This window comes from Podarcis muralis, chromosome 6, assembly GCF_964188315.1.
Source record: "Podarcis muralis chromosome 6, rPodMur119.hap1.1, whole genome shotgun sequence".
Taxonomy (NCBI): domain Eukaryota; kingdom Metazoa; phylum Chordata; class Lepidosauria; order Squamata; family Lacertidae; genus Podarcis; species Podarcis muralis.
The window spans coordinates 71,220,205-71,234,780 of NC_135660.1; the positions used below are offsets into that span (position 1 = coordinate 71,220,205).

Here is a 14,576-nt window from a genome sequence, read left to right on the forward strand (position 1 = left end):
TCCATATGAAGCAAATTCGGAGAATTCGCCCTGTCACGACATCTGGCTCCGGCCCCTCGCAGCGACGCGCCTCCGTCCGGGTCCTCCCGCCGCCAGGGGCGCAGCGGGCGCGGTTCCGGCGGCGGAGGGCGGAGATGGAGGAGGCGGAGGAGGGCTGGAGAAAGGCCGTGAAAGGAGCAAAGGCTGGGTCCACCTCGCTGAGCTGCTCGGGCAGCTGCTGCTCCTCGCTGGCGATGGGTAAGGAGGAGAGGATAAGCGGCGGCGGCGGCCGGGCGTGAGGGGAGCCGCAGGAGCTTGGGCGGGCGGCGGCGGCGGCGAAGGGAAAGGGCTGACGGAGCGTTTCTTCTCCCTCTGGGGAGGGAGGCTGGGTGGGCTCGGCCGCCGTCTGTTATGGGGGAAGCGCTGCCTTCGCTCGCCCGCTGTGGGGCGGGTATCCGCGAGGGGCTGAAGCCGCCCCTCGAGCCTCGTCAGGCGAACAACAGGTCTGACCCTAAAGTGTTTCTCTTGCACACGTCTCCGGGGGGGGGGGGGGAAGGATGCTGAAAAGTCCATTGGTCTTTAAGGCCGCCGCGAGAAAGTCTCTCGCGGTCCTCTGCCCGCCCCCCAATTTCATTCCGCATCCAGGCCTTTGTGGGGTGGGAGCCCCTCTCTAGGTTCCCTTAGGAACGAAGCCCACCCCGGGCTATTGGTAGCATAGGAGTTAATAGATCGATAAATCTCCTATGAAAACCGGGCAGGCAGTGAAATGGCTTCGCTTTGCACAACGATGTTGATGCTCCAGTTGACGGGCTCTTGGTAGTAGCTCCCCATTATTCGCTTGCGCAGTTTCGGTAGCTTCTTAAGTAACTAGCAGTGCCTGCTTTGAATGTAGAAGCCCTGCCCGGAGGAGGCTTCATGTCATCATCATTATCTCTCCTTTAAGTTTCTGTATCCGAAGCTGGAGAGCCTGTAGGGAGGGCGCGAACTGCTGGCGGTGAAGAAGGTAGGGCTGCTTCATTATAGCTTATTGCGGGAAAGAGTGGTTTACCATTGGCAACGTCACGAGGGGAATCATATGCAGACGAACGGCCGTCGCGTGTTGAGCTTGGGGAAGGAGAGTCCCGCCCGCCCGCCGGCCGGCCCCGCCTGCTGCGTCACGCATCCGCTGAGCGTCAGAACGGACCTTTCCCGCAAACCTCGCTAGGCGCGTGGAGGTCCCGGGGAGGGGTATTCTGGACCAATCAGGATGCCCACCCCCTTCGTGTGGAGGAACTCTGCACGTGCATCGCTTCTTGCATGGGACCCTGTCTCAGAATCGCGATTAGCAGGGACTGACAAGAGTGGGCAACTCTCTGTTGCTCGCTCTCAGGCGTCCTTTTAACCCCACCCCTGGATTGTGATGCTTGGTGTAGGTATATTGTGGCCAGGTAGCAGCTGCTCTGGGGCCTGATAGATGCAGCCCTATCCTACTCAGAAGTAAGTTCCAGTTTTCAGAGGGGCTTACTTCCAGCTAACAGTGCACAATATTGCAACCGTTATGATGTCATCATATAAGGGAAGTGAGGAGAAATTACTTTAAAAAGCAGTGAGGACCACGGTTTTTTTCCTGCTAGGGTTATGCTTCTTGCAGTGCTGTAGCTGGGGGTGGTGTGGCTACCCTGGTTTTTTGCCCTGGGTGAAACCTTCAGAGGGGCACCATTGAGGCTCCCAAGTCCCAACCTGTGTGGGTGTGGGTGTGCCAAACTGGGTCTTTGACCCGGATGAAATAAAGCCTAGTTTCACCCTTGCTTTTTGAACTGGGCCTGATCCTGCTAGACCCAGTGGGGCTTGCAAACACATTTGGCAAAAATAAGCTTTCGGTCAGCATATGTTGGCTTGCAGAGTCATTGTGGTTAGTTCACTGGAAACATCAGTACATTGCAGTAACAAAAGCAAAATTTTAGGCCATCTTAAATGATTTGAAAATGTTGCAGTGCTATTATTTCATATATCTTTTATGGATTTTCATATTAAGAACTTGATGTACCTGGGGAAATGGCAAGCAGTGCTAGATTTTCCAGGCTAAAGTGCTCTCTGCCCTGATTTAGAACAGGACACTTGCCAGTGCTGCAGGTCTACAGAAATATTCTGTTCCTTCAGAGGAAAAGCTCTATACAGACACACCCTATGTTTCATAACATGCTTTTTATCCTATTCTCTTTCCCCTTTTCATTATTTATGTTTACTTTTGGACAAGATTGTTGTGTTTTTATCAGTAAAGCAGTATCGAACTATTCTGTTCTCATTGAATAATTTTGCTTTCCCCCCTTTTTAAGCTGTGAAAGACCCCACAGCTGTTGAGCGAACAAATTTATTGAATATGGCCAAACTGAGTATCAAGGGACTCATTGAATCTGCCCTGAGCTTTGGCCGAACCCTTGATTCTGACTATCCACCTCTGCAACAGTTCTTCGTTGTTATGGAGCACTGCCTGAAACATGGCCTTAAAGGTACCAAATGCATGTTTTAAAAGGGATGATTGTTTGTTTTTACCAAAGCATATTGACATTTAATTTTGTTATGTAGCAAAAGAGTATAATACTAGATTACACATTCTAGATTAAGGCAAGTTTAGGCATATAGAATTTCCTATACAGTGGTACCTCGGTTTACGAACTTAATCCGTAAACCGAGGCGTGCTTTCCCTAATGAGGCCTCCCGCCGCTGGTTCCCTTCCACTGTTCAGATTCCGTTCTTAGACCGACGTCAAGTTCGCAAACCGGGATGCTACTTCCGGTTTTGCAGAGTTCATAAACTGAATCGTTCGTAAGCAGGACTGTTCTTAAACTGAGGTACCACTGTATTAGCCGGCCTGTGTTCATCTTCATGGGTCCAGGATGCACACTGTAGACTTCCCTCACCTCAGTCAATCCAAGGGGGAATCTATGTGCTTCCCCACTTGGATTCATTAATATTGATGTGGGCAACTGAAGAAACCCTCTAATTTATTTTACAGGATTTTTTTACTTCTTTGGAGTCCTGCAAGTCCCTGCTATTTCTCTTCTTTCTTGGCTTCCTGGGATATGTAACCTCTATTCGCAGATTCTTCTTTGTTTTGCCTTATTTTGTCCTTGGTGTTCTTATAACATTCATTTCATGGTTGGCTGCTATGGTTTTAGAGAATCTTAGGTGCAGCAGATTAAATATGCTGATACTGTATAAGTGTTGAATATTAACCATGCTTACAAATGTTCCTTGCACTCTGATACGGCTTACCTAAAAGGTAAAGGTAAAGGTACCCCTGCCCGTACGGGCCAGTCTTGACAGACTCTAGGGTTGTGCGCCCATCTCACTCAAGAGGCCGGGGGCCAGCGCTGTCCGGAGACACTTCCAGGTCACGTGGCCAGCGTGACATCGCTGCTCTGGCGAGCCAGAGCCGCACACGGAAACGCCGTTTACCTTCCCGCTAGTAAGCGGTCCCTATTTATCTACTTGCACCCGGGGGTGCTTTCGAACTGCTAGGTTGGCAGGCGCTGGGACCGAACAACGGGAGCGCACCCCGCTGCGGGGATTCGAACCGCCGACCTTTCGATCGGCAAGCCCTAGGCGCTGAAGCTTTTACCCACAGCGCCACCCGCGTCCATACGGCTTACCTAGAAATAACTTTTATAGTGCCATCTAGATAACAGCTGTATTAAAGTATAAAAGGTAAAGGTACCCCTGCCCGTATGGGCCAGTCTTGACAGACTCTAGGGTTGTGCGCCCATCTCACTCAAGAGGCCGGGGGCCAGCGCTGTCCGGAGACACTTCCGGGTCACGTGGCCAGCGTGACATCGCTGCTCTGGCGAGCCAGAGCCGCACACGGAAACGCCGTTTACCTTCCCGCCAGTAAGCGGTCCCTATTTATCTACTTGCACCCGGGAGTGCTTTCGAACTGCTAGGTTGGCAGGCGCTGGGACCGAACAACGGGAGCGCACCCCGCCGCGGGGATTCGAACCGCCAACCTTTCGATCGGCAAGCCCTAGACGCTGAGGCTTTTACCCACAGCGCCACCCGCGTCCCTATTAAAATGTAACATAATTAAAGTATAAAGCCAAGTTTAAAATGTAAAAATATTATATTTTCCTTCTTCTAGTAAAAAAGTCTTTTCTCAGTTACAATAAAACAATATGGGGTCCTCTGGAGCTTGTGGAGAAGTTGTACCCAGAAGCTGAGGAAATTGCTGCTAGTGTTAGAGATTTGCCTGGTCTCAAGTAAGTTGTGTTGCCAGTAAAGATCTTTTCCATTTTGGACAATAATCCTGGCCAACAGATATTTGTTTTCTAAGCTATTCCTTTTTAAAAAACTAGGACTCCACTAGGACGTGCCCGAGCTTGGTTACGATTGGCACTTATGCAAAAAAAGATGGCTGATTATCTACGATGTCTCATCTTTCAGAAGGAATTGCTTGGGTGAGTGTCCATTCAGATTTTTATAGGGTAAATTAAGGTCAGTGCTGTAATTGCTACCAGAATTGTACAATTATGTTACATTTTACTATAGCTATTGCTAAGTAATATGACAGTAAAGTTAAAACTTAGGCTCACAACTATTTTTTCTTCACTTGGTTTGCATTTGTGTTGCTTACACAGCAAAAGATCTGAGCACCTAATTTTCTTTTGTAACTGAAGTTGAGTTGACTTCCAGTTTTTCTTCTCATTTCTTCTGCCCCCCCCCCCCTTGTGCACCCCCAAAATTTATTCCAGAGGGTCCCTGAACTCTCCAGAGCGGTGGGGGGAGGATTGGGGATTGGAGAAGAAAGGAAAGCCCTGTTGCAGAGCAGATGCCCTTTCATACTATGGTGGACCTTTCCCATTTCATTTTATTTTGTTGGGAAAACTTAGATTCTGTATAAGTTGCCACTTTAGTTGGTTTACTCAGTATGTTGCTCTGAACTTTTAACCACCTTGGAGTATCGGTGAAGTCAATCTTTAAAACATTTGAAAATAAAATAAATTACTGATTGACCAGCAGTTAGAAATTGATTCAAAGTATGTTAAAATAAGTTACGAAGTTTTTAAAAAATGCATTTTTCAGCGAATTTTATGAATATCATGCACTGATGATGGAAGAAGAAGGAGCAGTTATCGTTGGCTTGCTTGTTGGGTTAAATGTAATTGATGCAAATCTTTGTGTAAAAGGAGAAGACTTGGATTCACAAGTAAGTAGATATAAAGCTATGGTCTCATACTTTTGCCTTAAAGGTTTTTTTTATGAAATGATGGGGGAAATATCAAACTGATGGATCTGAATGTAGAGTATTAAAAGTTGTAATGTGCTTTCTTAAAAGAAAAAAAAAGTTTATTATTTAGCTTGATGAGTTAAATGGAAAGGCAGTTGGCTATTCCCTAAACAAAACACACTTATTTCCTTTGAAACGCAATTAAAGGCCTGATTAATGAATTGTTTCTTCTGCAGAGGAATAGTGATGGAGCTTACATGAATCGGTTCCTTTATTAGAAAGCTTTTGGCTTGATTACAAAAACCATAAAAGTGCAACCTAGCTGCTTGTTTTCCTTTTTGCCTGATTATCCAGATAGTCTCCAAAGATTGGAAATAGTTCTGTATAAAGCCTTCAAAGTCTTTTACTGCAGAAGTATAAATGTGTGACTGCTTGAAAGAGGAAATACATCTGGGTTAGTAATCTTTACCCTAAAAGGGTTGTTGAAAAGGGGATGGGGGTCTGAAGCGCAGATGATGCAGCTTTGAATGAAAGCTTGTCGTTACCAATGATGTAAGGCCTGTCGTGCTCATGCTCTCCTACAGTAAGGCTTCATTGTACATTTCCAGTAACATCAGTGAAGTAAAGACCAAACCCGGTTTTCCTTTTTAAAAATAAAAATACAAAATGTGAATAAATCTATTTCTTCTTAGGTTGGTGTGATTGATTTCTCTATGTATTTAAAGAATGAAGATGATATTGAAAGCAAAGAAAGGTATGTTTTAACATTTCTAATAAACAAGTACATTAAATGCTTTGAAAAGGGTTTTGTGTTTTTCTGCCAGGCTCCCTAAGGGCAGGAAGCAGAAGTGTGAGGTAAAAGGATCAGGGTGGATCAACTTGCTTTGTTTTGCTAGGATCAATGAGAGGACAAATATATGAACATCTGATCCTCTTTTACTGGAACCTCTGCAAACTGAACGCAGATTGACAATCATGATAATTCCTGCTTCAGACTTCTTCAGTCAAGGCCTCGCTCTTCTGAGTCCCCTTTTCTTTCCTTATTTGTTTTGCCATTTCTCCTCCTGTCAGAGATAGGAAAGTGGATCTGGCCAAGGGGATAGATGAAGAACTGGCCCACCCGCCACAGCCCATGTTGACAGGTGCATAAGGATGTCGTATGACATCAGGGACGCACTCTGGATTCTTCTTCTCTAGCTTTAGTGTGGTGCCTTTTTCTGTTGCTGTGCAGAGCGACAGGAAAAAGCGCCAAATTCAAGCAGTGGCTGGAAAGAAGAATCAGGAGTGCACCTATAGTGTGGCCCCAATTTTTCATTTGGAATTTCACCTAAAAAGTATTACCGCTTAGCCCACAGGATAGCATCTATTACTTTGTTTCAACCATAGACTTATTATACTTCTACGGGCTTTCACAGATTGACAGACATGTATTCAATTGATTTCAAATATATTAGAGAATTTACAAGTGCACACATTTTGTTTTTGTTACTAAATCATGTATATTATGCAATAAGAATTACAGTGCTATCTAGTATCCTGGCCTGCGTGTTGCTTGTATTGTTTGTTGTGTTAAGTTTGCAACACGGGGGTTTGTTGTTCTGTATTGTTGATGCCTCCTCCCACTCAGCCGCCCTACAGCTGAGGGGGAGACAGTGGGCCGACCATTTGGGGCAGCGCGGAGCCTGCGGGCGCCCAAGCCACCGCGTCACTCCCAGGAGAGACGTGTGGCTCCGGCGCACTGCAGGCGCCGCAGTGAGTGCTGCCTGATATTTTGTCACCCCTCTCAGTGGTGACACCCGGGGTGCCCCAGCCCCACTGCACCCCCCTTCCTCCACCCCTGCATATATGGTGTCAGATAAATGTCTAATTAAATATGTTTTCATCACTTTAGAAATGACCATATTGCTGCTATATTGGATCAAAAGAATTATGTTGAAGAACTAAACAGGCAGCTGAAGTAAGTATTTACAGAAGCATCTGTTGAATCCATATAGAGGCATCATCTTTTAAAAAAGTAATTCCAATAAAAACATGCCTTTTCTGGTACAGTAGATGGCACTGAAATCCTTTTAGTTGCATTTGGCTTAGTTTAATGGTTGCATCATATAGCTACTGAAAGGGAGTCTAGAATGAATGAAGCTGTTGGAAGACTAATGTTTCAAGTGTTTTGTCTGTTAAATAGGCTATTCTTTTTAATGTGGGCAAAGTAAGAGGAGTTTATTATTCAAATTAGCATGGTACAAATCCTGAAATTTGATACTTTCAGTCTTGCTGTTCTTTATGAAGGGGACTAAGATTGCAATCCTAAACATATTTTCTTGGGAGTAAGGATATTGCTGTAATTTCCAACTATTGTGGGAATCATTTGTGTTAAACTGGTATTTTGCACAGGAAGGATGTAACATGCAAATGCAAACTATATGCAAGCATACTTTTTCAAACACCCATGTACGTTTCTCTTTAATGTATGTGTACATGGATGTTTAAAGTTGTATGTTCATGCATATTTTCCATTCATACTTTTTGTCTTTGGCTTGAAATCACCAGTATAACACTGATGTTTTCTGCAAAAATCATAGCATATAGCACTGCCCTTGTCCCATTGAACTCCATGGGATTTAATTATGAGTAACTAAAATTAGGACTGCGGTGCAAAAGAGCAATGTTAACATGTGGGCAGAATTTTACTATTAAGACTTTAAATATTTGTTCTTAGAATGTCATGGGCTTGTTATTAAGTTATAAGAAAAGGCTGCTAGAGCCACTAAGATGAGGTGGTGCTGAGGACTTCTCTAAAGAACAGCAGCAAAAAATAGAAATTTCCTGACTCATGAGAGATGAAAGAAAGAATGAAAGTTAGCAGTTACATAATGGACATTTAGAGTGATAGCAAATGTCATTTCAAGGAACAAAAATATGATGATGGCAATAAAATAAAGCTAGTGCATTTCTCTTCTTGAAAGATGTATGGTGGAAGATGTGTTTTCCAACTCCATTGATCAGTGGACACCCAAATAGGCACTAGAATGTTAAGTAAATTGCATAGTACTATTTGTACTTGTAGGATTTGATGTGTAATTTTGAATGAGGTTCTCTTTACTGTTTTCAGTAGCACAGTGAGCAGTCTCCATACACGCGTTGATTCGCTAGAGAAGTCAAACACTAAACTAATTGAAGAGGTACGGTCTTTTAGCAATGCATATGACCAATACTATCTTTCTGTTCTGCCTGTGAGTGTTGAAATAATTTTGTTTTCCTATTATGGTTCACCTGAATCTTTTTGCTTTTTTTGTTCCACTTCTTTCTTAGTTAGCAATAGCCAAAAATAATATAATTAAACTTCAAGAAGAAAACCATCACTTGCGAAGTGAAAATACACTCATTTTAATGAAAACACAGCATCATCTAGAGGTATGAGAGTTCTATTTACAAAGGAAATATAATATGCGGTACAAAGCAATATTAGTAAAGAGATTGCTTTTGCTTTTTTGTGTGCACGTGCTCTCTCTAAACTGGCTGAAGTAAAATATGATAGATAAGTGTCCTATCAAAGAGTAGGTAGCAACACAGCCATTGCAGAATCAGCAGTAAATTCTGGCATGTTGCACAGTCTTGGGCTATTTGACATACTAGAGGATCCTATCATAAATACAAATAGCAAACTCATTGTCTGAGTGCCTGTCCTTATGTGGCCAAAATGGCCTCACTAGGCTAAGGGGAAACCAATGATTTGAAAAAGCTTTGGAGGGTGGAACCTTAAGTTGGGTAGGGGGGTGGACTCCAAGAAGAACTGAGCATGCTTAGTGAGTACAGAATGTTGACTTTCAGGGCGTAATAGAAAAGTGGGAGGAGATAGAATGGAGTGGTTGGAAACCTGAACAGGAACATTCCTCTCCGACATTTTGTTTCAGATCCTACTTGTTCCTTCAATTACTGGTGTTCCAGCTGTGAGTTCCTTTGCTTATATAGTTGAAACAGCATCACCACCACAAAGGAGGGAGGTATCAGTAGGCTTGGGGGAACCCCAAGGCTTACAGAAATACAAACATATTTAGGAAAAAAATGCTGCAAAATAACTCAATGAGGGCTAACACATTACTGTTTTTAGGTGTGTGGCTACATTTTGTTTTTAAGTGTGCAAATCAAAATGTAAAAAGAAGAATGAGATTAACAGATCTTCAGAAGCTTGTGTGTCATATAGACGTACTCTTCATCTTTAGAGAGCCAAAATTGACTGCAGCTGCCGGTGAAGCACAAGCTTGTAAAATTTGGGTTTGGCTCCATGTAATATGTGGCATTTCAGGGAGCACTGATTCTGTCAACATGAGATGGGACATTTACAGCTTACTGTGTTTTACTGAGTCAGAGAGTGTCATTATACAATACCCTTGTCTGTTTCCCCCGCATGAAGATATGCTCTGGGGGAAAGTGATCTAAGCATGAATTCCTTACTTGTAGGTGAACAAAGTGGATGCTGAAGCAGAACTTCAGACATACAAGCACTCCAGACAAAGCCTGGATGACATGTACAATGAAGCACACAGGCAGCTTCGAGAAGAATCACAGTTGAGACAAGTGAGTGTATATCAGATATGCTATGGAGGCAGTGGGAACTTGTATATCCAGAGGCATGTAAGCTGGCTTGTCTTCTATCACCATATTTTCCCACCTTAATGCATTTGATATCTGTGCACTTCTTTATATTTTGTAGGATATAGAGAATGAGCTGATGGTTCAAGTTGGTATGAAGCATGAGATAGAACTTGCAATGAAGTTGTTGGAGAAGGATATACATGAAAAACAAGACACTCTTATAAGTCTGCGGCAACAGTTGGAGGAAGTCAAAGGAATAAATGTAGAAATGTACAAAAAGCTACAAGTAAGAACATTTTACTGTTTGCAACTGGAAGCTAAATGAAATACAATTTTTAAGCAATACTCTTTCCCCCTCTAGGGAGGCCCACCTGTCCTTTTGAGAACTAGCTTTGAATATCAACGGATGATAGTTATTCTTACAGCTGCATTCTCGGCATAGGAGCAAGGTGACCATCAGGATGAGGAGGCTTTGGCTGATATCCTCTGTTGTCAGCCTGCCAGCAACTGCAGACTCTCACTCATATAACATAATGTACTCTCCTGCCCCTTGTATGATCCCACAAACTGCTCCTGAGGTTTGGGAGTCCCTCCTCAGGAGAACAGAGGTTGCAATGGGGAGGAAGAGGCAATCCCATTGTGTCGGTGGCAACCCACTCATGCACTTTTGCATGTCATCCTCATTTGCTTCAGACCAGGAGACAGAGCCAACTTAATAACCTTACTGAGGGGAAAGACTTCCATCATCTCTGATTGTTTTTACCTCATAAACTAGAAAGGAAGGCAATAGTGGTTTTAGCCACAAGCCACCCACCACCAAATTGCTTTTAAAGTTCTACTTTTAGTAGCCCTTGTGGGGTATAAGAAAAAGGGGAATTTAGAAAGATAAACTTATTGCCAATTTCCTCCTCCTGAAGATTGGGCTGCTTACCTGAAAGTAAGTTCCTACTACTGCTGCTGCACATCAATACAGCACTAGCAGTGTGGTGAGGGTTATTTTAGAGAGTTTACTGTCCAAGGCTGGGCAAGAGGGAGCAATTTCGAACGGAGAGGAAAGGAAGAAAAAAAACTGCACATCCAGACTGTAGATTTTATTATTGCTCACTTGTTAATACTCAAGTTATATAGTGTTGCAATATAATAACCACTCTTATATCATAGGTTTCAGATGATGCGCTGAAAGAAAAGAACGAAATCATTGGCAGACTTGAAGATAAAACCAATCAGATTACAGCAACTATGAAGCAGTTGGAGCAAAGGTACAGCATCTTCTTTTATTCTGCTTCTCCACTCCCCCTCAGACTCATTTCTTCTGCTTCAGTTGCCACATTCTCATATAGTAGGCACTGAGATATGATTTTGTTTTGAAGGATCAAAATGTGTTTTTTATGCTGCTTTTAGGTGCTTTGAATGCATATTTCGATTCCCTTACCTTTTTGTGCCTGAGATATCCTATTTGACTCCTTGCTAGCTGTTTCAGAATTTCCACCCCCTCTTTGCATATTACATCTATCCAGAAAAGTCCCAATTGACTAAAGTAACTTTTCTGATTTCTTACTCATACATTTGAAGCTAACTGTTAAACTAGTTGAGACAATAGGAGACCTGTGATTGAATTGTCTTTTAAAAGTAGCTTTAGGGACCATGCTCAGCTTAGGGATCAGAAAGGCAGAGGGGACCCCAAGCCAATTCACAAACCCCATCCCATGTCCTCACTCCAGATTTGCAAAATGGTGCTGTCTGCAGCCTTCCAAAAACAGTAGTATGGAAACCATCACAAAAAGGCAAGGAAAAGGGCAGGCCCCCTCTGACCCCATGTAATTTGAGATCTCTAGTGGTGCTGATAATGTGTTTGGTGCTGTGCCCTTGAAGATCTTAAAAAAAGCTTTCCTTAACACTGTTTTCTTGATCTAACCTTCTCAAAGTTTTTTGCACCCCAATAAAAATATTTGTTGGCATCCGTCTGTCTCATGAGACAATAGAGTGCACCTCCAGGGGTGAAGTCAAACTGCTGGAGAATCGCAGTGCCTGCTGCGACTGCAGAGACCAGTAACTTGTAACTGCTGCCTCCCATGTTCTTGCTGTGTTCTTGCAGCACCAAAGTGACACTTGTGGGATGCAGGCCTGGGCAGTGTGTATGGAGGTCCTGGGATGGCCAGACAGCCTCGCTAATGTGGTCCAAAGGACAGCAGAGCAATACGTTTGGCACCAGATATGCTACAGGAATTGCTGGAAGGAGGCATGCAAGGCTCCATTCCACTGTCTTAGGGACTACTCCAAATTAGTGTAGGATTTACTCCTTAGCAATTTCCTCTCCTAAAGATGTCCTGCAAGGCAGTGGGTAGCAAGAAAAATATACTTGAGGGGATTTCAGTTGGACAAATCATGTAGTGGAATAATCTGCTTCCTCCAGTGCACAGCCATTTCACCTCCATGGTTGCTTTAAAACGTAACACCGCACACATAAAACAAAACAGGCTTTTGGTTCAGATATTCATTTGTCTCATCTAGTTAGGCACTTGATGTGTGCAGACTCTTAGAATTATTTGTTGGCCCATATATTCAATTGGAGAAAAATCATTTGGAAATACTCTTCCATTTAAATTGGAAACATTCTTCCATTCTGAGTGTAAGTGTGTAGGGTCAAGTCGCAGAGAATCCTGAAACTACCTCCATGTCTTCAATAACTGGGAACTTTTTGTGGGGGCGGGGGGAGAAGTGTTGTATGTCTTCAGCAGCATCTTCTCCTTCCCCAGCTCAGGAAATCTACCTTTTGAAACAAAAAGAGAGTTTCAAAAGCAGTTTGTGATATTGTCATTTTTTAAAATAAACAAGAAATATATAGTATTGTAGATGGTGCATGAGACAATGGATGCTTCTAAAGTAACTCTGAGGCTATATATATATGTATACTAAAAAAATGACATGTAACATGTAGGTCATTTATTATGAATACAGAAGTATGTTTACATGCTTTACTTCTCTTAATTATTTTTTTTAATGGGTGACATCTACTGCTTGTACAATGGGACTTCCAGTTACTTTTCTCCCCTCTCCAGCTCCCCCTTTCCCACCCCAAATCTGCTTTGTGTGATCCTCCTCTAGAGTATATTTATGGGGCACACGGAGGACTGCAGGGGGCAGGACAGGAAGAAGCTGCCCGCTGCACAAACAGGCACCTGTTTGAGCAATGTTGAATCTCAGATGTTGTTAACATTCATAGCCTCATCATGTGGCTGTTGACATGTCTTGCCATTGTTTTTCTTTTCAGTCTACTTAACAAACAAACAAAACATAATTATGTATTAAAACGTTAGTGGCATGAATATTCTTTTATTGACATCCTTCTTCCTCTTTTTCTTTTTCTTTTCTTCTTTATCCCAACTTCTGTGTTTCTGAATATTTTATTACCTTTATTTGTCTTTCATTTTTTATCCATTGCACATCTGAAGTGACAAAGAATTGTTAACGCAAACCAGGACTATTGCAATGTCCTTAGTGAAATGTGCCAGCAATGAAGGGCAGCATCAGTACAAGCTTGTTAAAGATATATCATTTTGAAAGATCCTCCATGTGTCTTGAAATAGTTTAATGGAGTAAAATTTGTAGGATTTTTTTTAACCTTGCTTTTAAGCCTATTTGCCCATGTATTTTGGCTTAAATAGGTTATGGATCAGGCTCTAAATGTAGCAAAATAATTTTGGCATACAAATTGGTCAATATTTTAACATAGATCTCTGACACTGAACTCACCAACGTATTTTGTTAGTTGCCAATTGGAATTAACTTTTTTAAAAAAAGAAATTGCAATGCTACAACTTTTGAAATGTTAAATAGAAATCTACTTTAATTTCAGCTAGCATGCTTTTTATTCTATGTTTGGTGAAGTTTGAAGATTAGATGCAGAATGGTTCAGATAGCAAAATAAAGTGACAATCTTTTGAGTTACACAGAACTATTTTTTTTAAGGGCTGATATTTTGTCCATTTTGAATATCTTACCATAGTATACTTAGATTTGCACAAACTCTACTGTAATAAATGGAGAGTGCACAACAAATAGTACTTGGTGAATTATAGCCACATTTGGCCTTTCTGATGTAGCATACTCTTCTGTGGAAATGAACAAAAGCACACCTTAACAGGTGTGGGAGCTCAAGAAACAAATTACATTACACCCATCACCAATCCAGACACCACCCCAAAACCTGCCGTATTGGGAGCAAGTACTTAGATTATTTACATGCTCTCATTTACACCATGCACACCATATTAGACACACAGTTACATTATTTGGTGTGTGTTGTGTTGATTTAACATGGCACTGCTTGTGCCACCTTGAATACAATACTCTTATTTGTGTTCTGAATTATATCAGACCATTTAGTGCACTGGTTTTCCCATTTTGTAGTGTTGATAGATTTGTGTAGTTAAGGAACAGTTAGTTTACAGGGTTTGGGATTTTTAATTTTTTTTTTAAAGAATTCATGCAAAAACACACAAAGGCACAGTCACAGCTCTGTATGTATGAATTAAAAAATCTGTATGGCTCTGCATTGATGGCATCTGTTAATCATGAATACTAAATAAAAAATTTGGATAAATGTATGGATTTTTTAAATACTGTTGTAGTGAGAAAAAGAATTTGGATTTCTTGGCATTGTCTGGGTCTCTCATTTGAGTTTGTGAGTTTACCCCAAGCTTTGTTTTCATTTAGAAATGTTTCTATTTCCCCATTTTTTTCCTTTTATTTGTCTTCTTCATCCTTTACACCCAAATTCTAGCTTCAGTTTTACCCAAAGTTG

The 14,576-nt window shown here is 42.3% G+C and overlaps 1 protein-coding gene across 9 annotated transcripts in view; it reads left to right on the forward strand.

The window, feature by feature from the left end:
* The first annotated feature begins 92 nt into the window (after positions 1-92).
* RUFY2 (RUN and FYVE domain containing 2) overlaps positions 93-14,576 on the forward strand; it is a 34,996-nt gene continuing 20,512 nt past the window's right edge. For 5 of the 9 annotated variants that reach the window (XR_013393270.1, XR_013393269.1, XR_003706742.2 and 2 more), the window contains exons 1-13: positions 93-237; positions 2,295-2,468; positions 4,094-4,211; positions 4,308-4,409; positions 5,035-5,158; positions 5,872-5,933; positions 7,071-7,136; positions 8,289-8,358; positions 8,489-8,590; positions 9,091-9,126; positions 9,638-9,754; positions 9,891-10,058; positions 10,934-11,031. Coding sequence is in view for 6 of the 9 variants with exons in the window: in XM_077930534.1 (XP_077786660.1) it covers positions 135-237; positions 2,295-2,468; positions 4,094-4,211; positions 4,308-4,409; positions 5,035-5,158; positions 5,872-5,933; positions 7,071-7,136; positions 8,289-8,358; positions 8,489-8,590; positions 9,091-9,126; positions 9,638-9,754; positions 9,891-10,058; positions 10,934-11,031 (1,340 nt within the window). In the remaining 3 variants the exon portion in view is untranslated. Of the gene's footprint in view, positions 238-355; positions 483-2,294; positions 2,469-4,093; positions 4,212-4,307; positions 4,410-5,034; positions 5,159-5,871; positions 5,934-7,070; positions 7,137-8,288; positions 8,359-8,488; positions 8,591-9,090; positions 9,127-9,637; positions 9,755-9,890; positions 10,059-10,933; positions 11,032-13,224; positions 14,550-14,576 lie in introns of those variants that run through there. The other 4 variants (XM_028729426.2, XM_028729427.2, XM_028729424.2 and 1 more) reach the window with 4 other exon arrangements.